Below are 23,299 nucleotides of genomic sequence, written 5' to 3' on the forward strand. Positions count from 1 at the left end.
AATATGCTCATTGACCGTTGTCGTTCTGAATGTTTCCTGCAAATGCTGTTTCAGTGACCAAGTACCTCAATTTTTAATATTGTATTGAAAGACTTTTTTTTACATTTGGATGAAGAGCTGTGCTGCAGCTCCAATCAGAGGATCGGCGGTTCGATACCCGGCTTCGGCAGTCCATGTCGATGTGTCCTTGGGCAAGACACTTAACCCCAAGTTGCTCCCGAAGGCTTGCCATCGGTGTAGACTGGATGTTGTATGAATGTTAGTTAGAGTCTGATGGTGGCACCTTGCATGGTAGCCTGTCATCAGTGTGTTAATGGGTGAATGATATGTAATGATATGCAATGATATGTAATATAAGCTTTGAGCTACTGATTGTAAGTCGCTTTGGATAAAAGCGTCTGCTAAATGACTGTAATGTAATGTAATGCAGGTCTTCTCTGTAATATTATGAATATGAATGTGAGGAGAGGCATTAAAACACTCAGAGATCGATTTCTCTTGTTTGGCCGACAGCACATTACTGAGGTTTTCTGTATTCAGTGTTTTACTCATAGAGGCCAATTTTTTTCTCTAAAGAATCATTAAGATTGAGACCATTAAAATAGATTATCCAAACTAAGTATTGCAACATTACCAATATGAGATCCCTGGTGGTTGAACAGAATTTGATGGTGCTACATTGCATTGGACTGAAGTTCATGAATATTCTTCCCAATAATATTTTGACAAAATTATGTAAAAAGCACTTATTTTTCTCCAAAATATGTATTTTATTATAACCAGGAGAAGCCTGTTGATGTATGAAGTGTTTTTAGTCTGGCTTCACTTTATAACAGTGAAGTTATTGCATATTTCATTCGCAATAAAAATTAACATTATTAAACAAAGACACCTTTTTCATAAATAACTGTTGTAGTATATCTAGGGTGAGACCGTTGATGTATGTTGTGATTTTGATCACATTACTCTGTCAGTGTCCTTTCCATGTTAAAGCTTTGTAGAAGTCCCCGTCTACCGTTAACGTACTTGCTCGTGAATGCTAATTTGCCTAGCATAGCCGTTTGGTAGTCGTTAGCAGCTAACATTAGCTAGCAACCAGTTAACAACTGTTACTCTGTCATTAGATTCAAGAGGAAGCAACTGTAAAACAACAGAAAATAACAAGACAAAAGTTGTGTTAGTACTGTTTTATAAAACTTAGGCTTCCGTTGTTGGAGCTGAAATCCGTCCACTTCAATAAATGCCGTAATCGTTAATGGACGTGTAAATAAAACTCAGCGGGAGTCTCTCCCTGTCTGCTACCGTCAGTCACTGTTTCAGGATCTGTCAACGTTTGAAAACAAATATTCAGCAGGGAAAATTTGTATGAACTACTGTAATTAATTAGTTAATTAAAATGTCCTCTGCTAGTTTTCAAGTAATTCTGAAAAACCCCAAGTGTTAAATGAAACAATTATTTGGCTGACAACTATCATTATTTCCATGACATCCGGGTGTCAGTGGTTAGGATGGAGGGATGAATTTAAAGCCCTCCAGAGGGAAACAACAAACTTTAAATTGAAGTGTACCATATAACACCATGAATAAACTATCCAATTATACTGTGTCTAACTCCCCAGATGATACTCCTGAGAAAAAAAACCCATACCCACACCATACCATGCCCTTTTCAGCCCTGCACTTTACATAAAAATCTGCACCTGAAACTTGAAAATTACACACACACACTTTTGACCTTGTAGTCTTTAGCCCCAACTGCTGTTATTTATCCGACAGCTCCCTCTAGAGCCACAAAAGGCTTTTGACAACTTATTTCACTGATGCAGCAGCTACTCTGCACTCAACACCAGTAAACAGACTGGATGTGTAAAATCACTGCAGTTTCCTTTTAAAATAAGACTCTTTAAGACTCCTTCAGGTTCCTGTATCTTGCCAGCTTACTACATTCATAACATTACATACATAAATAAATGTTAAGACCCCATTCATTGAAAATGTGAGAACAACACATAGTATTCAGAAGACTTTATTATAAATTGATATAAATTTACAAATAGAACGTTTTTCAAAAGACCCTCCGAAAGTAAAGTTATTCTTATAGGGCAGAAAAAGAGTGATTAAAAAACTCTTGCTCTTAATCTTTTAGCATATATGAGAGGTACCTGCTTTACATGCAAAAGTTATGGATAATCATTCATGATCAAGCGTGTTTTAATTAACATCAAATAATTAGGATAAAAACAGACTTTCATTCCATTTGTTCTTTGTTGGATAAAAACATCACATGTCTGGTGAGAACCTCTAATCATTTCTTACGATTGTCTGATAAACATTTACTGAATCTGGTTTTGAACCTTGAAGGAAAACTCATCTCATCCTGAGCCTCACTGATCAGGTAGAGGAGGCACCACACCTCACTCAGATTTCAATTTATTTCAACATAAAATTAAGGGGAAACAGATGTTTAAGCATAGAGCTGAAAAAGCTATTTTTTTTTTAGAAAACCCCCTGAGGGACATAGCATTAACATTAAAATTCCCCCATTGTTATCGTATAAACAATGGGCTCAGTAAAACTATATATTTGGTCTAAAAATGATATTCACCACAAGATTCACTTCTTTTTCTTAAGCTCAGCAAAAAGAAATGTTTCCTTTTCTCAAGGATTTTGTAGAAGACTTCTTTGCCGTCGTGTCCAGCAGAATTCAGGGGACCAGAGTAGAGCTTCCTCATCCTACCCCTAGAGGTAGGGATGGCCAAGATTTCATCATAATTCCCCAGTGTGATGACTTTTTTGTCGAGGAGCTCATCCAAAATGGCCTCAATGTTGCTCACTCTATCGATCAGCTGGGCTCTATATTTATCCACAAAGTGTTCCCCTGAGAAAAGATGGGAAAAATGACTCCACAATGACATCAGATTTGGAGATAACATGAAGTCAAATTGATACATTTCTAAGCAAAAGGACTTCAGATTCTGTAACAGGGATTTGTATAATTCAGATGTTTTTTGTGTTGCGTTTTTTAACTGCATGTGGGTTTGCAGGACGAGTATATACTGCTGTTACAGCGAATGAATAAGGGAACATCTTGCAGTTACAAAATGATGTTATTTCCATATGCATTTCCTACATTGTATTTATGATGACATGTTGGTGAATGCCCTTATTGGCTTTCTTGCCAAGAGTGAGATGAGAGGATCGATTCGATACCGAAACAGAAATCTAGGAGACATTTAGCTTAGTTTAGCATAAAGACTGGAGGCATGGGAGAACAGCTAGTCAGTCCAAAGTTTGTGTTTTTTGTACCAATTAAACAACATATAGGCAGATTTTTTAAAACTCTGGACTGAGGCCGGCTAACTGTTCCCCTTCACTTCCAGTCTTCATGCTAAGCTAAGCTAATTGTCTCCAGGCTCAAGTTCTTTTTTTGATGCACAAACATCGCAGAGATTTTCTCATCCAACTCCAAGAAAGTACGCCAAAAAAAAGAGTATTTCCACAAAGTGTCAAACTATCCATTTCTTTTTTAATAATACCACACAGCACTCATCTGTTCCTTTCGTCACTCTTGAGCCTGTGCTCTGTTTGGAGAACAAGTTAGACGTGTTCTCAACATCCAACCTTGCAGCAAATCATGAATAAGATTTCATAGTCAGATTCTGGATTTCTGATTTTCTAAACAATCTGATCACAGACAGCATAAATTAAATTTGCTGGGAAGACATCAAACTACCTGAGCGGTCACCTTCTGCCATGGTATTCACACCAGTTGCTCCAGCTGAGGGACCGGCAGCTGAAACAAATGTATGGAAAATTAAATATTAATTAATGATGGACCGGTCTAGTGTTCAAACGTGCATACTACTGGGTTTTTTTCTGCTCCTGCACCTAATTTGTCCTAAATCTATCTTCCTGGTTTTAAAAACACATTGTGCGAGTCAGTGTCATCATAAATGTAAATGTATGCAGTTTGCCACAGGAAATGTAATCCTTATAAATAAATATGATATAAATGCCCCTTTGCTCATTTATCATTTGTCCCTTTCAAAAACGGAGCCGCAAACCTGCAAAATCAAACTTGATTTCATGTAAGGTTTGTAGTATTTTATTCATATTTGTCCCTTAACATGTCTTTCTTTTATACTCCTATACACTTTGTTAACACCTTGGTTCAATATGTTGCTATGTATGCTTTTATGGGTTGGTGAGCTAAAGAAAAAAAATGTAATCGGCAGGAAAATAAAGTTGTATTCTAATCTTCTATTCCACAATAGATTTACACTCATTTGACTGAAAGTGTCTGAACTTCTGTTGTCCCAAATGAGCTTCTGAGGGAAGCTAACATTTACATCATAATGGTGGAAATACTGTTTTACAACTCAATTCAACTCATTTTTCATCTGTAATGTCTCATGTTAACAGAAAACTGGGGAAACAACTCACTGTCACTGGAACCAGGTTTTGAATTCAGTCCAGCGATCTCTTTGACTGCAAAAATAAGAAGACACTATTATATTCTGATAACGATAGTAAAAAAAAAAGAAAGAAAGGAGAGAAAATGATGGAATTACCACTTTAGTTACAGGATTAATTTAAGAAACATTCTGTGATTGGCTCTTTAAATGGAGATCTTGGGTTTGGGCCCCAAGATTATTTATTGCTTCAGGGTTTTTGTAAAATGTGGTGGTTACATTTTATTTAAGTATGTCTTAAAATGATATTCACATGTTCATATGTATATCTAAACTGTTTTTTTAAAGGAGCTCCCGGATGCACATTTAATGTGTGTGATGGGAGAAAAAATCAACATTTCCTGTTCTGTGCTAAAATGTATCCCACGTTTAATCATGTTTTAATCCATTTTTAACTGGTCGGTGCTAGTTTTAGTGCTTTAATTGTAAAGCCACTTCATCACTTTGTATAATATCAGGTTATGTTTTTGTCAGATAGAACTTAATTTACGGCCGACATTTTGACAAGTCATGGCAGGAAAAACACAGGTGTATTTATCAAAATAATTATAGCTGCATTAAACTTGGCCTTGTGCATCCAGGCTCGTTGGAAAAGTTTACTGGGACGCTTGATAAAATTAATATAATTAATATGGATTAGACCTGTTCTTTTCCTACGATGACAAATCAAAATGTAAGCCGTGAAAAAAGGCTCTATTTAGCAGCTGTACCATTTTTGCTGTATTTAGGAGGAAATAATCCTTGAATGGACCTGCATATGCTTACACACATGGCTTTTTGTAGTTTTCTTTTACCAGAGAAACTTTAATCGACATAACAAAGGAAAAGTTCAGCTTTTGTTTACAGTAATCGTGTCTGCCACATCTCGTGTCGCTGGAAAGCAGAAATACATTACAGTTAAAGCCCTCTCTGATGCCCAATGAGTAAGAACAAGAGATGAAGTGTAATGCTTCATTCATGTGGTGCCCTTTCATTTATTTCTCTTTGCCCGCGGCCCTCAGACAGCTGAGTCCGCCACTGATCGAAAGTGAAAGTAAGAATTAAGCGGGTTTGTTCAAACTATTTTTACTTAGATTTTTCAACTTAAGTAATGTAGAAACAGGCTACACTGCAAATGTCCACCCTTTTTTCAGTTAAACGTGGACATGTGTCTCTAAATTACACTTTAAGGGTTCAACGTTCAGACAAATATTGACGCTGCTCTCGTTCAACGTCAAAACCATGAAGACGTAAAATATTCACCCAGTTTGTCAGATTGTTTGTGGCAGTCGATCTCTCTCAGTAAGTCTTCGACCACTCCAGGAGCTCTCTCCTCGGTGAAAGTCGAAAGAAATCGGAATTTTTGACTGCAGGCTGTCGGTATTCTACCTCCTTAAACTCGATGTATAGTTTATGAATAACCAAATTTGATACATCCCTAAAGACGCATTCGTCGACGCTATCGGATTATCGGAATTATGAGAGCTCAGTTGTGAACGTTACATCTGATACTGTAATATGTCCTCTTGTCACCAGCATTAAATACATCACTGAAAGTAGGATTTAAATTAAAAAGGACATACTTAATCTTCTTCTGGCATACTAAACAGTATGTTAGTTGAGATATTGGAGAATAATTGTGTCCATATGATGAATGCACATGTGCCTGAACTACATTTTACACACTAATTCATTTTTGCCTTGGACCACCACAGTTTTAAAATAAAACACCCACACTTTAACGTAATCAATCTAAATCATTGTGTGTGTGCCGATGTCCTTTGTGGACAGAATCATGGAACTTTATGCCAATCAGATTAAAGCAACGACATTTTCTCAGAGCGAAAACATGTAAATTGATCAAATTCGAGGGAAAACACAACAGGAGGGTCACTTCCAGTAACTTATTTATTAATTTATTAAACATTTACAATAAACCGAGTTACAAACTTTTATTGTTGTTCATATTATTTGTTCATTCAACAATAATAATCATCAATAAATACTTTTATTATGTCATGATCTATACATTTCCGACAGCATCTGAATGCATCATATGTGTCTCCCTTTCTGAACGTGGCAGCAGTTTCTCTAACACAATCAGGAAGAGACCTCTGCGCGTCTTCCTCGGCTGTCATCAAAACAACGTTAATTTTGGTTTCAACTTTCACCGAGGAGAGAGCTCCTGGAGTGGTCGAAGACTTACTGAGAGAGATCGACTGCAACAAACAATCTGACAAACTGGGTGAATATTTTACGTCTTCATGGTTTTGACGTTGAACGAGAGCAGCGTCAATATTTGTCTGAACGTTGAACCCTTAAAGTGTAATTTAGAGACACATGTCCACGTTAAACTGAAAAAAGGGTGGACATTTGCAGTGTAGCCTGTTTCTACATTACTTAAGTTTTTTTTAATAATGTTATGATACTGTGTAGCTCACTCAGACACGATTGCTGAACTTTTCCTTTGTTATGTCGTCAAAGTTTCTCTGGTAAAAGAAAACTAAAAAAAGCCATGTGTGTAAGCATATGTAGGTCCATTCAAGGATTATTTCCTCCTAAATACAGCAAAAATGGTACAGCTGCTAAATAGAGCCTTTTTTCACGGCTTACATTTTGATTTGTCATCGTAGGAAAAGAACAGGTCTAATCCATATTAATTATATTAATTTTATCAAGCGTCCCAGTAAACTTTTCCAACGAGCCTGGATGCACAATGCCAAGTTTAATGCAGCTATAATTATTTTGATAAATACACCTGTGTTTTTCCTGCCATGACTTGTCAAAATGTCGGCCGTAAATTAAGTTCTATCTGACAAAAACATAACCTGATATTATACAAAGTGATGAAGTGGCTTTACAATTAAAGCACTAAAACTAGCACCGACCAGTTAAAAATGTATTGAAACATGAGGGATACATTTTAGCACAGAACAGGAACTGTTGATTTTTTCTCCCATCACACATTAAATGTGCATCCGGGAGCTCCTTTACCAGCCAGTATGAGCAGGAAGGCAAATCACTCTCCGATTTAATTTGCATGTGTTCGGGCACATTGCAGTTTGTGGTTGGGCCAGCAAGTCTTTAAGACTCTTTTAGTTTGTCCAACATAAAGAAAAACAGTTTAGATATACATATGAACATATCATTTCAAGACATACTTAAATAAAACGTAACCACCACATTTTACAAAAACCCTAAAGCAATATATAATCTTAGGCCCAAACCCAAGATCTCCATTTAAAGAGCCAATCACAGAATGTTTCTTACATTAATCCTGTAACTAAAGTGGTAATTCCATCATTTTCTCTCCTTTCTTTCTTTTTTTTTACTATCGTTATCAGAATCTAATAGTGTCTTCTTATTTTTGCAGTCAAAGAGATCGCTGGACTGGATTCAAAACCTGGTTCCAGTGACAGTGAGTTGTTTCCCCAGTTTTCTGTTAACATGAGACATTACAGATGAAAAATGAGTTGAATTGAGTTGTAAAACAGTATTTCCACCATTATGATGTAAATGTTTAGCTAAAAAACTTTGCTTTGGGATTTTCCCTCAGAAGCTCATTTGGGACAACAGAAGTTCAGACACTTTCAGTCAAATGAGTGTAAATCTATTGTGGAATAGAAGATTAGAATAGAATAATACTTTATTTTCCTGCCGATTACATTTTTTTCTTTAGCTCACCAACCAATAAAAGCATACAAAGCAACATATTGAACAAAGGTGTTAACAAAGTGTATAGGAGTATAAAAGAAAGACATGTTAAGGGAAAAATATGAATAAAATACTACAAACCTTACATGAAATCAAGTTTGATTTTGCAGTTTTGCAGCTCCATTTTTGGAGGGACAGATGATAAATGAGCAAAGGGGCATTTAAAAAGGTTTGTAAATCAGCACTTGACCGTTTTTTTCTTACTTTAACTTTCGTAGTATTAACTTCCTGTCAAGCTCAAACGTTAGTGTTAAAACGGTTAACTAATAACAGACTAATGCACTAATAACATAGTTACTAGCGCAAGTTTTGATTTGCTTTGACAGTTTACTCAAACAGAAACCAAAATATAGTTAAAGAAAGCGTTAAAAGAGAGAAAGAAAGAGCCCACATAAAGTAAAAGGAGAGACTATCTCAATCTGTATCAGCTTGAACGTTACAGCAATGTTAACATTAATTATATTAATTTATTAATAATGCTTTAGGAATTATTATTTATAAATATGTGCAACTCTGAAATGGCCCAGTCTTCACTTTTACTCGGTTACTTATGTACTTTTACTTGTAACAGTATTTCTACTGTGCTATTACTACTGTTACTTACGTTAAAGACCTCAGTACTTCTTCCACCACTGATGGATACTCTAATTGTTTTTTTTTAAATCTGTTATTTAATTGAAAAGCAGATATAAATTAAAATTGGTAACTTTTTTTACCCTCAGTCATAGTTTAAGTCATTTATCAATTTTATAATTTATAATTAAAATAAGAACTACTCTCAAACGACTGTACTACTGTCATACTGTTCCTTAATCACTGTGTTGCACTATCTAACATAACTACTGTGTCAGGCTGAATTAATACAATATTGTAGCCTTAAGTAATGCCACATTTTTGGTGGATAAAAGCTGTGCATCATAATCTCATTTAATACTATGCACTTCTATTCTAGCCTATTTTTGCATGGACCTTAATAAGCTGTTTAAGATTGACACATTCCTTCATTTAAATTTTTTTATTGATTTCTTTTCTTTTTGCGTAATATTTACGTATATGTTTACAGCTACTTCATCCTCAGGTGCAGCACCTGATGTGAATACATTGGAGGAAGATCGGCGCACAGGTATTATGATATTATTCACAAGAACGTGCAACATATTGAACCAATGTGGTAACAAAACATTCAGTGTATAAAATAAAGAAATTCGTTTTAATAAAAATACATGTATAAACACTGCAAAAACTAAATATACAGTGGAGAGATTTTGTAGATTTGCAGTTCAGTTTTTTTATTTGATTTTACTCTGTAGCGCATTAATTCTGCAGCTAAAAGTAGTCAATAACAAATGCAATATTTACTCCTGTTTCACTAAGGTTGGCAAAACAATTAACTACAGTGCCTAGCAGATTAGAACCTCTAAGCTGTTTTTTAAAGTTAAACTTTATATTTAATTCATACCAAGGAGGTTTGAATGGACATGAACCGGATTGATTTGATGAAGAGGTTGTCAGAGACCAGCTCAGGACTCAAGGGTCAGAGACAGAAGCTGTCACATTTCACAACCATATGTTTCTCATAAATCTAATAAAGAGATTTTTTAGTTTATAGTGAAAGTGGGTTAAACTTTATTTATTCACTAATGTGAAATGCGAGACAAATTAAGTTGTAGGCAGCAATGCAACAACTCCACATGCATTACTTTGACTGAAGACGTCATTGAGTTGATTCCAGCCTCTTTGATTTTACTATTGTTTACCGAGTCCATTTATGTGTCATTTTGCAGCAGTGAATTTAGTTTTTTCCTTTCTTTAAAAGCAACGCAACTTTACTTGGGGCGGCTGTGGCACATGAGGTAGAGCGCTTGTCCCGTAACCACAAGGTTGGTGGTTCAAACCCCTCTACCGGCAACATGCCGAGGTGTCCTTGAGCAAGACACCTAACCCCAAGTTGCTCCCCGGGCGCTTCATTGCAGCCCACTGCTCCTCCGGGATGGGTTAAATGCAGAGAAATAATTTCCCCATTGTGGGACTAATAAAGGATTGATTATTATTATTATTATTATTTAGGAGGTGCAAAATATTAGGTATAGTTTACAGTAGCAAGGAAATATAAGTTTTTTGTCAGACTCTTTAGAGATTTTTGTATTATTTTGCAAGGAATCCTTCACATTACGTTCAAATCTGACTAAAGTTTATATAATGATTGTGAATCGGTCAGTCATGAGTAATTTTCTATTTTCTTTCTCCTCAGAGAATCAGCTGTCTAAACCGATCCAGAACGTGAGTAGTGGCACATCAGACACACTTTAAGCAACACAGCTTTCATTTAATTATTACAGGTTTAAAATGATCCTCATGTTGACGGTTAAGAGGAGAAAAACATTTTTGAACCAGAAACATCACATGTGATCAGGTGGCTCATTCCTGCTTTTGGTGGCACAGTGAGAGTTAGAGACAGTCAATAAAGTACAAATAGTGATAACCAGGTTATTGAAATAAATCATATTGCGTAAGGCTAAAGCAACATAAATTAACACACAGAAATATTTAAAAAAACAGTGTGTAACATTTAGTGTGGTAATTAGCAGAAATTAAATATAATTTTCATAAATATCTTTTCATTAGTGTGTAATGAGGTGAAACTAAGAATTGTTATGTTCTATTTAGCTTAGAAAAAGCCATTTATATCTACATTGGAAGAGCCATTTGCGTTTTTACATTTTCAGAAGGTAGGGATGTAGGTAGATGTCACTAAATCTCACACACTGTTCCTTTAATAAAATCATCCTTTTGACCAAATGAATGATTGTGCCCAAATGTGGTTAGAATATTAGTTGTAACAATATTTTCATGACTGAAATGCTTACATTGATGCAAATAAACTAATGTTTCATCATCAAAGTGGAGATATTACATAACTGCTTTCTGACTAATTTGAATCCATCAGGCGGTAACCATGACAACAGTTCAAGAGAAGCTTTTGGAAACACTCGAAGATTTGACTTTCAGCGAATTCGAACAATTTAAGTTGCTCCTGCGGAGCACTACAATTAAAAAAGACCTCCCAATAATCTCAAAACGGAGATTGGAGAGGGCGGACAAAGTTGAAATATTGAAGCTGATGATGAAGACCTACGACCAACAGTGTGTGGACTTGACCAGGATGATTTTAATGAAGATGGACAGGAGAGATCTGTTCCAGGGCTTATCAGACACCAGCTCAGTATCCAAAAGTAAGTTTTTTTTAATGTGGACAGTCTAGCAGCCATTTGAATTTGTTTGTATGTTCTGAATGTTATATTTATATTTTAGCCATGCATAGTGGTGTCTGTTGGTCGGCCACTTCGGTCCAGACTTGAATATCGCAACAACTATGTATTGTTGAGCAAAGTTGGGGAGAAGCTGGAGACATGGCAGTCATCCTTAGTGCCATGTTGAGAATGTTAGCATGCTGATGTTAGCATTTAGCTGAAAGCACCACTGCGCTTAAGTACAGCCTCACAGAGCCGCTCACATGGCTGTAGACTCTTAGATTTGTAACATCGTCTTCATTAACAATAAGGATCACAATAAGGCGGCTACAGATGCATCCATTTGTTTAAGTCACCATCGGCTGAACATAAGAAGCTTCTCACCAATAGACAAATCAAAAATGTGGCCATGGCCATCACCACGGACACTCTGTTCAAGGGCTTCAAAAACAAACCTTATCTAGCGATGTGAATAGGCAAGTACTGAAAGACTTGAGACAGTGTGTTGAGTTTTCATGAGTCGAAGGCTGAGGCAAGGCGGACAGACAGGACCCCTCTGGGGGCGAACAGGAGGAGGACCAGGCTGACGTGGCTTCTCTGGCGACGCGGGAACGGGAGCAGGGGGACGCTGGGGCACGAGGTGCAGGCGACGGCCGGGGTGACGGCACGAGGTGGCAGGACCTCCGGTGCAGGAACCGGCGAGACGTAGGCTCGGACCTCCGGCAAGAGGTGCAGTTTGGGGAACCGACCTCTCCCTCTGCCCTGCCTCCTTCCTGGTCTGGTTGACTGGATACTCAGAGGCCCTCTGAAGACCAGGCGGCTTACTAGGAACGGGTTAGGGTCTTGTGCAGGCTGTGGTGCAGGCTGTGGTGCAGGCTGAAGGACAGGGAACTAGGTGGCTGATGGCTAGGGGACTGGAGGCTAGGTGTGATCAGAAACTATGTCACCAAGTGAGGCAAATAGTTCCTCAGCCATGGTATGAAGGAGGCCTCTGTACTCTTCACTTGGAGCTCTCCTCCATTCCCCATGAATACAGAGGAGGGTATAAGACAACTCATACAACTCCTCCTTAAAATAAACTGCTGGGTCCATCTTCTAGCCTGATTGTACTGTAACCGGTGTACTTTAGGACCCAAATGCAGTTGGAGAGACACAGGGAGTAGTTGGAGTGAGCTTTATTCCGGAAAGAATAAACAGAAGGAAACCGGGCATGAGCAGGATCACACAGAAAAGTCCATGAGGGAATATGCCAAACAGCCTCTTGAACAGGCAGACAGAATCCAGGAGGTGCAGAGGCAGAACTCGTGGTCGGGGACAGAAGGCTGAGGCATTTACCGGGGCAGAGAAGAGGCAAAAGAGATTGGGGCAGGCAAGGCCGGTAACCGGGGAAGGGTGAATGCTGGAAAGTCTGGCATAGTGCGGAGAACAATCTGGCAGTGAGTGTGAGTGAGACAGGAGCTTGAATACTGAGTGAGTTGATTACAGAGCAGATGCAGCTGTGTGGGCAGGTGAGTGTGGTTGAGCTGATGAGGTAGGAGTGGCTGACAGGTGAGTGTGAGACAGGATGACAGGGGAAAAAGGAGCAGAACTGTGACAGTACTCACATGTTAGCACGTGTATCGGCCTGTATAAGCAAATAATGAATACATTCTTAATTTCTACAGAGAATGAAGAGAAGCTTTTGGAAACATTCGAAGACTTGAGTTCCGGGGAGCTCAATAAATGTAAGTGCCTCCTGCGGAGCACTACAATTAAAAAAGGCCTCCCAATAATCTCAAAACGGAGATTGGAGAGGGCGGACAGAGTTGAAATAGTGGAGCTGATGATCGAGACCTACGACCAACAGTGTGTGGACTTGACCAGGATGATTTTAATGAAGATGGACAGGAGAGATCTGTTCCAGGGGTTTTCAGACACCAGCTCAGGATCCAAAAGTAAGTTTTTTTTAAGTCACCATCGGCTGAACATAAGAAGCTTTTCACCGATAGACAAATCATAAATACATTCTTAATTTCTACAGAGAATGAAGGATACTAGGAGATATGGGGTTTGGGGATTCTCCACGATGGAACATTTTACGTTTTTTGATATAAAACTATGCAATTTCACATCATTTTGGACCAATGTTATTGCCATAGGTTAAGTCAAGCGCAGAAACAAAAAAATTAACTTGCTATAGTTACATCATTGTTTTATTTTTTACACATAGGATTTTATATATCAATATAATGTGATTCAAAAAATGTCCTCTGTGTCTTCACAAGGGCCTTCAAGAAGCTTGGAGCCTGTGGGTTGTGGAAGCAATGTTGTAAGAACTTACTTTTTAAAATTTTATTACAGGTTTAAAATTATCCTCATGTTGACGGTTAAGAGGAGAAAAACATTTTTGAACCAGTAACATCACATGTGATCAACTGGCTCACATTGCTTTTGGTGGCACAGTGAGAGTAAGAGACAGTCAATAAAGTACAAATAGTGATAACCAGGTTATTGAAATGAATCATATGATGTAAGGATAAAGGAACATAAATTAACACACATAGGAATATTCAAAGAAACAGTGTGTAACATTTAGTGTGGTAATTAGTAGAAATTAAATATCATTTTCATAAATATGTTTTCATTATGTGTAATGAGGTGAAATTAAGAATTGTTATGTTTTATTTAGCTTAGAAAAAGCCATTTATATCTACATTGGAAGAGCCATTTGCGTTTTTACATTTTCAGAAGGTAGGGATGGGTACCTTTTACCTGGTATTAAACTGGCCCCAGTGCTTTTTAAATTAAAGACCGAAGTATTGATAAGCTCCGACGTTGACTTTTAAAATTACTTTTAAATGTTTTGGTAATTTAATATCACGCTGCATCTCCTCTGCTCTCACAAATATACAAACATACACATGAAGTGGTGGAGACTCTGATGTGAAGCAGGTGAAGTGAAGATTATTCAAGTAGACAACAACTACACTCGTTACTGTTACTGCAATAAAACATTTGTGAGTAAAAGCCAATACTTTATCATGACATCTGTTCAACAAGCATGAGCATGTAAACAAAAGCGAAACCTATTTAATTTGGCTCCGTCCGCAGTGTCTCGTCCACCATCACTATGTTTACACAAGCACAGCACCAGAGCTCGGCTAAAAGCATTTAAAATATAAATAAATGCTAATCCTGTTCTGAATTTATTTGTTTTTAAAATTGTATACACTGTTCTCAAAAGCAATTATTTAGTCATTAAATAATTGAGTTTTGATAAGGGTAGCTCTTAGTAATTATGAAATATTTAAGATATCTATCCCTACCTGAAGACCACCTAAATTCTTGGAAAGGGAGGGTTGAGCGGAGGGATATTTAGTTGTTTTCAATCGGAAACTCAAAACCAGATGTCACTAAATCTCACACACTGTTCCTTTAATACAATCATCCTTTTGACCAAATGAATGATTGTGCCCTGATGTTGTAAGAATATTAGTTGTAAAAATACTTTCATTACTTAAATGCTTACATTGATGCAAATAAACTAATGTTTCATCATCAAAGTGGAGATATTACATAACTGCTTTCTGACTAATTTGAATCCATCAGGCGGTAACCATGACAACAGTTCAAGAGAAGCTTTTGGAAACACTCAAAGATTTGACTTTCAGCGACTTCGAACAATTTAAGTTGCTCCTGCGGAGCACTACAATTAAAAAAGGCCTCCCAATAATCTCAAAACGGAGATTAGAGAGGGCGGACAAAGTTGGAATAGTGAAGCTGATGATGAAGACCTACGACCAACAGTGTGTGGACTTGACCAGGATGATTTTAATGAAGATGGACAGGAGATATCTGTTGCAGGGCTTATCAGACACCAGCTCAGTATCCAAAAGTAAGTTTCTTTTTTTTTTTTTTTTTTTTAAATGTGGACAGTCTAGCAGCCATTTGAATTTCTGTGTTTGTTCTGAATGTTATATTTATGTTTTAGCCATGCATAGTGGTGTCTGTCGGTCGGCCACTTTGGTCCAGACTTGAATATCGCAACAACTATGTAATGTTGAGCAAAGTTGAGGAGAAGCTGGAGACATGGCAGTCATCCTTAGTGCCATGTTGAGAATGTTAGCATGCTGATGTTAGCATTTAGCTGAAAGCACCACTGTGCTTAAGTACAGGCTCACAGAGCCGCTCACATGGCTGTAGACTCTTAGATTTGTAACATTGTCTTCAGTAACAATAACGAATTTCTGCAATTTCACATCACATTTAAATTTTTACACATAGGATTTTATGTATGAATATACAGCGGGTAAAATAAATATTGAACACGTCAACATTTTTCTCAGTAAATATATTGCTAAAGGTGCTATTGACATGAAAAAAACAAACAAATAAGTTCAGAAATTTAGTTATGTGTAATAAGATGGAATGACACAGGGAAAAAGTATTGAACACATGAAGAAAGCGAGGTACAAAAAGGCATGGAAAGCCAAGACACCAGCTGAAATCTATCAGTAATTAGAAAGCAATCCTGCCCCTTGTCAGTGCAAATTAATATCAGCTGGTTCAGTCCCAACTGATGGCCTATAAAAAGGTGTCTCATTACCAAGGTGTCACACAAGAAACATCTCATGATGGGTAAAAGCAAAGAGCTCTCTCAAGACCTTTGCAACCTTATTGTTGCAAAACATACTGATGGCATTGGTTACAGAAGGACTTCTAAACTTCTGAATGTTCCAGTGAGCACTGTTGGGGCCATAATTCGGAAGTGGAAAGAACTTTTCACCATAAACCAGCCACGACCAGGTGCTCCTCGCAAGATTTCTGACAGAGGAGTGAAAATAATTATGAGAAGATTTGTCCAAGAGCCAAGGACCACTTGTGGAGAGCTTCAGAAAGACCTGGAATTAGCAGGTACAATTGTTTCAAAGAAAACAATAAGTAATGCACTCAACCGCCGTGGCCTGTATGCCCGCTCACCACGCAAGACTTCATTGCTGAAGAAAAAGAATGTTGAAGCTCGTTTAAAGTTTGCTGCACAACATTTAGACAAGCCTGTGAAATACTGGGAGAATATAGTCTGGTCAGATGAGACCAAAATTGAACTCTTTGGATGCCATAATACACACCATGTTTGGAGGTCAAATGGCACTGCACATCACCCCAACACCATACCAACAGTGAAGTTTGGAGGTGGGAACATCATGGTGTGGGGCTGTTTTTCAGCATACGGCACTGGCAAACTTCATATAATTGAAGGAAGGATGAATGGAAAAATGTACCGAGACATTCTTGATAAAAATCTGCTGCCATCTACCAGGATGATGAAGATGAAATGAGGGTGGAAATTTCAGAAAGACAATGATCCCAAACACAGCCAAGGAAACTCTCAATTGGTTTGAAAAATTGGAAAGAAAATAAAGCTACTAGAATGGCCCAGCCAATCACCTGACTTGAATCCAATAGAAAATCTATGGAAAGAACTAAAGATCAGAGTTCATAGAAGAGGCCCACGGAACCTTCAAGATTTGAAGACTGTTTGTGTGGAAGAATCGGCCAAAATCACACCTGAGCAATGCATGCGACTAGTTTCTCCATACAGGAGGCGTCTTGAAGCTGTCATTACCAACAAAGGCTTTTGTACGAAGTATTAAATAAATTTCAGTAAGCGTGTTCAATACTTTTTCCCTGTGTAATTCCATTTGATTACACATAACTTAATTTCTGAACTTATTTGTTTGGTTTTCTTTGTATGTATGGATTACTTGGGTTGTTACTGACATCTGGTGAAAATATCATGTCAATAGCACCTTTAGAAATATGTTTACTGAGAAAAATGGTGACGTGGTCAATACTTATTTTACCCACTGTAATGTGATTTTTAAAAAATCCTCTGTCTTTACAAGGGCCTTCAAAAAGCTTGGAGCCTGTGAGCTGTGGAAGCAATGTTGTAAGAACTTACTTTTCTTTTTATTCATTTATGGTATGTAGTATAAAGAAACATCTTAACAATTTTTTTCAAAATGATTGTGATCTGCAGGAGGACTCCAGTGACTGGACCAAACTTGAACCTGAAGTGGACAGTACAGGTGCAGATGAGGCTCCAATTTACAGGTAAAAATAATGTCCTAACTATTGCGTCACAGCAAACTGGAGCTATAGGGAAACTTTTACAGAAGAAAAGTAAAATATTCATCTGTGCTGTTGCTGGTATTACCAATGTAATATATTAATTGTAGTGGCAACACTTTTCACACTCACTTATTTTCTTTTTCACGACTTAGCCTACAGTCTGAAGCAGGAAGCTTTGAATGCAACGTCTCGGGCTTCCGATGGATCTGTAAGGAAAAGGTCAGCTTTAAGTACCAGTTTTGCTCTTTGGAGGAACACATGGAGAGGATCAAAAGCATGCAATACATGCCTGCAGGTCCCCTAATGGACATCACAGTCCTTGCTGGGAGGTTTTTTGAAGGGTACCTGCCACATTGGATCTGCATAGGTATGTGGACCTAAAGAAAATATTAACATAAAATGAACTGACTTTTTAAATTTCAGACAGCATGTGTACAAAAACTGATGCAGTCCTTTTCTCCTCACTAATTGTCTGTGCTTTTGCTTTGTACAGTTGACAATCCTACGATATTAGACAAGTTTGCAGTCCTACACACAGATGACTGTGGAGATGTTGTGGAAAAAGTGTCTGAGGTCACATCGTCCCATGTCAAGCTGTCTGAACCAGTTTTCTCTCTAAAAATGGTCCTGTTGAGAATCGGCCTTCCAATCAAAGTAAACTGTAACGTTTCTATATTCGTGAACAAAACATCATTCCTCACACTCCATGTTTATCTGACCCCACGTGATCCTGGTCTACAACAGGTAATTTCATATATAACTGTCAACACCAATTATAATCAGATTTAGAATGGCACCACAAATAACTTAATAAATACACAACACAGATCACAGTGTAGCAACTTTGTGTTGAAGTTATTTCTTTTTTTTTTTTTTTTACAGAAATTGGAGAAGATAGAATTACCCGATGGATACAAAGTAATCCGAAAGCCACATCCAGCGAAGTCACTCAAAATGAACGATTGGTTCATATTAAGCACAGATTTGGACGGTGCAGAAATTTGTCCTAAGGTATGTTTTGAACTGCTCGTCAATCTCTGGAGTGAACTGTGGATCCAAAATTACTGAACTTTGCTTTCACTTATAACATACTGAATGGTAACATACTGGAGTGTAATTTTCCTAAAACATTTGTGGTAGATTTCAAGGCTCTCCACACAAGCTGTGTGGCACTATAGGCTTGTGTCTTTCTCCAGCTACTGTAGTGATTACATCTCAGAGAGCTCAAGACCTGTCCAACCTCAAGGATAGCTTCTGTTCCAGTCGCCTGCATTACACAGTGTATTTTTGAGATCTGTTTTAACAGTCTTTCTGAATAAGGATAAATTAAAAGATATCTGCAATTTTGACCACAATTTTACCAATATTTTGAAATATACAGCAGTTATATTCATATATTTTGACACAATATTTTTTAACCACGTTTGGAAATCATGAGGAAAATATATTCTGGTGCGCTTGAGGGCAAAGTCTAACTTATTTCCATTTTTTGTATTTCTTCCCTTCACAGAAATTAATGCTCAGGTACGAAAGCACAGAGCCAAATTTCATCGAAGTGTTCATTAACAATCCAGACACAAACTTCCATCTCAATCTCACAAAGGAAAATGAGTGTGAACCAGTATGGACACGTGCAATTCGAAAAGGTCGGTTTAAGATAATATCAAGAGAATGCATCTACACTGCATAAATACCGCTTTCATTTTATTGAATATGCATCATATGAGATAAAGGCAGTAAATCCGCTACATTCATATTTTCTTTATGTATGCATTTAATTTTCAGATGAATACCAAAGCACTGTTCACATACAAGGTGAGACATTTCAAATGATTCATATTAGGAAGAAGAGCACTTTTGATTTCAGAGTGTGTAAAAGCTCTGCTCTGTCCATCAGACAGACACACCCGTAAAAAAAAATCTAAAATAAAGTCAGGACCAACACAGCGTTTTCCGTCACCAATACAGTTAAAGTAAGAAAGAAGTTCTAGGGTAGGGGAGACATCTGATGACTTACCTGCTGCATGTGTATTCATGCATGCAAAGTAATCAGGTTACTTAAAGGTGCGATTCCAATTTAAGGCACTTTTTGTCAAATTCGGCTAACATCTCACAGTCCGCAAGCTGTTTGTCCTGTGTGTGTGCGCCATGGTTCTGTAAATGGGAAACAAAGGGGAAAGGCCATGGATGTATGACGAAAAAGTCAGTGGGAGTGAGGAGGCAATTCTGATGAAGTGTGTATTTGTTTGGGTGTTGGTGTCAAATGAAGCTTAGCGGATGTTCAGTCAGGAAGACTGACTCTCCACTCCTTTTCATTCATAATCTCATCACTCTCTCCCTGTGACTGCTCTATCAGCTGATTGTGGGCGTTTACTTAAAGTAAACCAACCTGATTTTGCCACGGTTTCCTGGTAGCTGTCAAAACTTAAGAAACGTGCTTTCTGCTGCTGTCAGTTGTCATTTTAGCACAATTCAGATGCTAATGGAAAAAAAGTCCTTACCCTTTTTAACATCTCGTTGTTGATAACGAGCCAATCTTCTATTCTGACTACGATCCTTTTCTGGGATAGTCAGGACTTAATACCGATGCTCATCCCAGTGCAGGAGCACTCACCTAGCGCTGTGCAGCGGCTCCCCCTCAGACGAGCAAGAAGCCTTCTGGTTCAGCTAGAAGATTGCGGTTTTATTCCAGCATTAAGCTCTCCCAGCCTCCCAGCTCAGCAGTAAGTCTTACAGTTAGCCACGATCCAGTCGATCCCTCCCCGGTGCCCGCGCCGGCCGGGAAAGGGCGAAGAAATCAGGCTCATCCCAAACTCCCACCGGTAAAGAGGAATAACGTCGCTTACCGTACTCTTTCTCCACCAGAAACTCCAGGCCCCTCTAATGCAGACAACGCTGCCATCTCCACCCTGCAGTCACGGGTTAGCTCCATCCACACCACCGATTCTTGCCTTCAATCCCTAGAAAATGCTGGAGCTTCTACTACATCATCAGGTACCATCGCCACCACCCAGGACTCCATGCGGCAACCAGCTGTCATGCTATATCACCTTCACAGGATAGTTTCAGGCTCCTCGCTTCTTAAACTGATCATTCCCCTGACAAATGAGAAACCATGGGTCCAGACACACGTCTGGAGTTCCCGGGCATCACTCTTGATTCAATCGGAAACTTCCTTCCAGTCACCAAAGTTGAACGTATTTGCAAGATTAAAGATATTGCACGAAAAAGAAACATAACTAAGCATGAGTTACACTTCACTAAAGTTTAGTTTACACTTGCTGTTGGTCTGCAAGTGGTTGCGCGCGCAATCACGTGACTGTCACAAATAGGTTACTGATAAAAACTCTACATTTCTGGGGATTATTCAAAATAGGCCAATTCTCTTTTAAATCTTTGGAAACAGGAGGTCTTAAAGTCTTCATATAAGTAAATATTTTGCATCTAAATCAAATAGTTTTTAGGTTATTCAACTTTTTGTTTCATTAAAATGCATTTAATACTTGACTTGTTTTACCGGGCTGGTAAAAAGATAATAAAGTAGTCCCTAAATATGAGACACGAATTATCAGATAAATACAATCCCTCATCGTCATTGTGGAGGTTGGTTTATGGATTTTGCATTTACACCTACAGTCTATGGGTTACACGTTGTCTTTTGATTCTTCACAGTTCATTGAGTTTGTTCGCCCTCTGATGTTTCCAATGAATAACGGCACATGGATTTTAACAGCCCCGTTCATGCTTGGAGCTTGCAAGCCGTCTGCGGAGGCTTGTGCTAAGGCGCCAGCACGAGTATAATTAAAGCTTACTCTCCTTCCTTGGCCATCTCAATTTTGACATGCCTTAGGGGAGTTCTTTCATCTCCCGCTCGCAGGACATGGCGTCTTCCGTGTCCAAATATATATCTTGATCTATCCATCTTGATGACGAGTGCAGCTCTGACTTGTGTTTCTGGTCTCTTCTGCTGTTATTCTCCAGTGGTTTTGCTATCCACTGGCCTTTCTCTTTTTCACAGTTTGATCTCTGTCCTGTGCAATAATCAAGTTGTCTTCATTATCATAAACAGAGGGCGCTAATCCTCCAAAGATATCATGCCTTTTATGAGAAGCATCACGTGGTCAGCCGTCAGAGGAGTTTTTCACCTTACATTGATGCTCTGTACGATTCAGTTTTTTTTAACTTGACCCCCAACTATTCTGTTCTGTGGTCTAACATGACTCTCACCTATCCTTTCCTGCGGTCTGTTGAGACCCCGTCTATCAATTCTGTGATCTGTTGAGATCCCACCAGACTTTACTGTTTTCTATCTAGACCCGCACTATCCTATTCTGCAGTCTATCAAGACCCCCTATCCTTTTCTATGGTTTACTTGAGCCCTCTTAACTTCACTTCATGCAAGTTCATCCAAACAAGTTTTACCCATAACCTATCTCTCATGACTAAACTTATTTTTCTGCTTATGAATTATATGTGTAAGTAAGCTATTTATTTTATACATTTTTTTTATAAAATAATTATTTCTTTTTGGGGGCTTGTGCCTTGCTGACCTCAGCATCACTGCCCTTCTCTTATACCGCTTTGCAATGGAGTCCAATCTCCAAAGACTTTGTATTATTCGTTATGCACATGTAGTAAATAATTCGAAAAAGTCTCTCCTGATTGAAATATTAACTATCTTTCTCCAGAATCTCTGACTCCACCTTTAAGTGCATCAATATTATCCCACCTTCATTCCCAGTGCCTGCACATTGTAGTGGCAAATTATCAAATTCACCATAACTAGATTTATTATACATCAAAACATATTATTAATCTTAAAGCCTTTGCAGCATATAGACTTATTACCTGATGGTAACAAAACAGTCTGTACTCGATATTTCTTGTCAATAAAATGTTCATATTCCTCAAATGAGTTTGAATATACATTGTGCCTTCGGAAAACAACCAATACTATGAATTTAGATTCAACCAAATCAAGCCAATAAAATGTTCAACTTCCCAACTCAAAGACTGAAAAATTATTTAGGTTCATGTTGTAATTTTTTTCTTTGTAAAATACGGATGTCATCCCCTAAATAAGTTTATTTTTCATCCCTTCTTTCCTCAGGGGAACACTTTGTGGATAAACATAAAGTCCAGCTGATCAATAGAGTGAACAACATTGAGGCCATTTTGGATAAGCTCCTCCTCAAAAAAGTCATCACACTGGGGATTTATGATGAAATCATGGCCATCCCTACCACTGATGATAAGATGAGGAGGCTCTACTCTGGTCCGCTGAATGCTGCTGGACATGATGGCAAAGAAGTCTTCTACAAAATCCTTGAGAAAAAGGAAAAATATCTTATTGATGATCTCAAGAAAAAGAGATGAATCTTGCGGTGAATTCCAATTTTATACCAAACATAGAATCTAAATGAACAACATTTATTTTTCTTCATAAAATAACAGTGGGAAAATATTTATGTTAATGCTATATCTCCTTGGGGGTTTTCCCTTAATTTTACATTGACATTTGTGTGAGGTGTGGTGCCTCTTCTGCCTGATCAGTGAGGCTCAGGATGAGATGAGTTTTCCTTCAAGGTTCAAAACCAGATTCAGTAAATGTTTATCAGACAATCGTAAGAAATGATTAGAGGTTCTCACCAGACATGTGATGTTTTTATCCAACAAAGAACAAATGGAAGGAAAGTCTGTTTTTAACCTAATTATTTGTTGTAAATGAAAACACGCTTGATCATGAATGATTATGCAGTATATGCTATGTCT

At 38.0% G+C, this 23,299-nt stretch overlaps 2 protein-coding genes across 2 annotated transcripts; one reads left to right on the forward strand and one right to left on the reverse strand.

The window, feature by feature from the left end:
* Positions 1–2,010: 2,010 nt before the first annotated feature.
* Positions 2,011–5,840, reverse strand: pycard (PYD and CARD domain containing). Its single transcript, XM_054620881.1, has 4 exons — positions 5,715–5,840; positions 4,444–4,488; positions 3,734–3,793; positions 2,011–2,878 (listed from the first exon to the last, which is right to left on the reverse strand). Exons 3-4 carry the CDS (start codon positions 3,753–3,755, stop codon positions 2,589–2,591), a joined length of 312 nt encoding a protein of 103 aa, XP_054476856.1. The 5' UTR covers positions 3,756–3,793; positions 4,444–4,488; positions 5,715–5,840; the 3' UTR covers positions 2,011–2,588.
* Positions 5,841–15,013: 9,173 nt separating this feature from the next.
* Positions 15,014–21,224, forward strand: LOC129109340 (NACHT, LRR and PYD domains-containing protein 1 homolog). The gene is made up of 10 exons (XM_054621376.1): positions 15,014–15,290; positions 17,302–17,345; positions 17,436–17,509; positions 17,680–17,894; positions 18,021–18,271; positions 18,410–18,538; positions 19,038–19,173; positions 19,313–19,342; positions 20,393–20,552; positions 21,200–21,224. The coding sequence occupies exons 1-10, from the start codon at positions 15,014–15,016 to the stop codon at positions 21,222–21,224; spliced, it is 1,341 nt and encodes a 446-aa protein (XP_054477351.1).
* The last annotated feature ends 2,075 nt before the right edge of the window (positions 21,225–23,299 follow it).

The sequence above is a fragment of the Anoplopoma fimbria genome, chromosome 20 (genome assembly GCF_027596085.1).
Source record: "Anoplopoma fimbria isolate UVic2021 breed Golden Eagle Sablefish chromosome 20, Afim_UVic_2022, whole genome shotgun sequence".
Lineage (NCBI taxonomy): Eukaryota > Metazoa > Chordata > Actinopteri > Perciformes > Anoplopomatidae > Anoplopoma > Anoplopoma fimbria.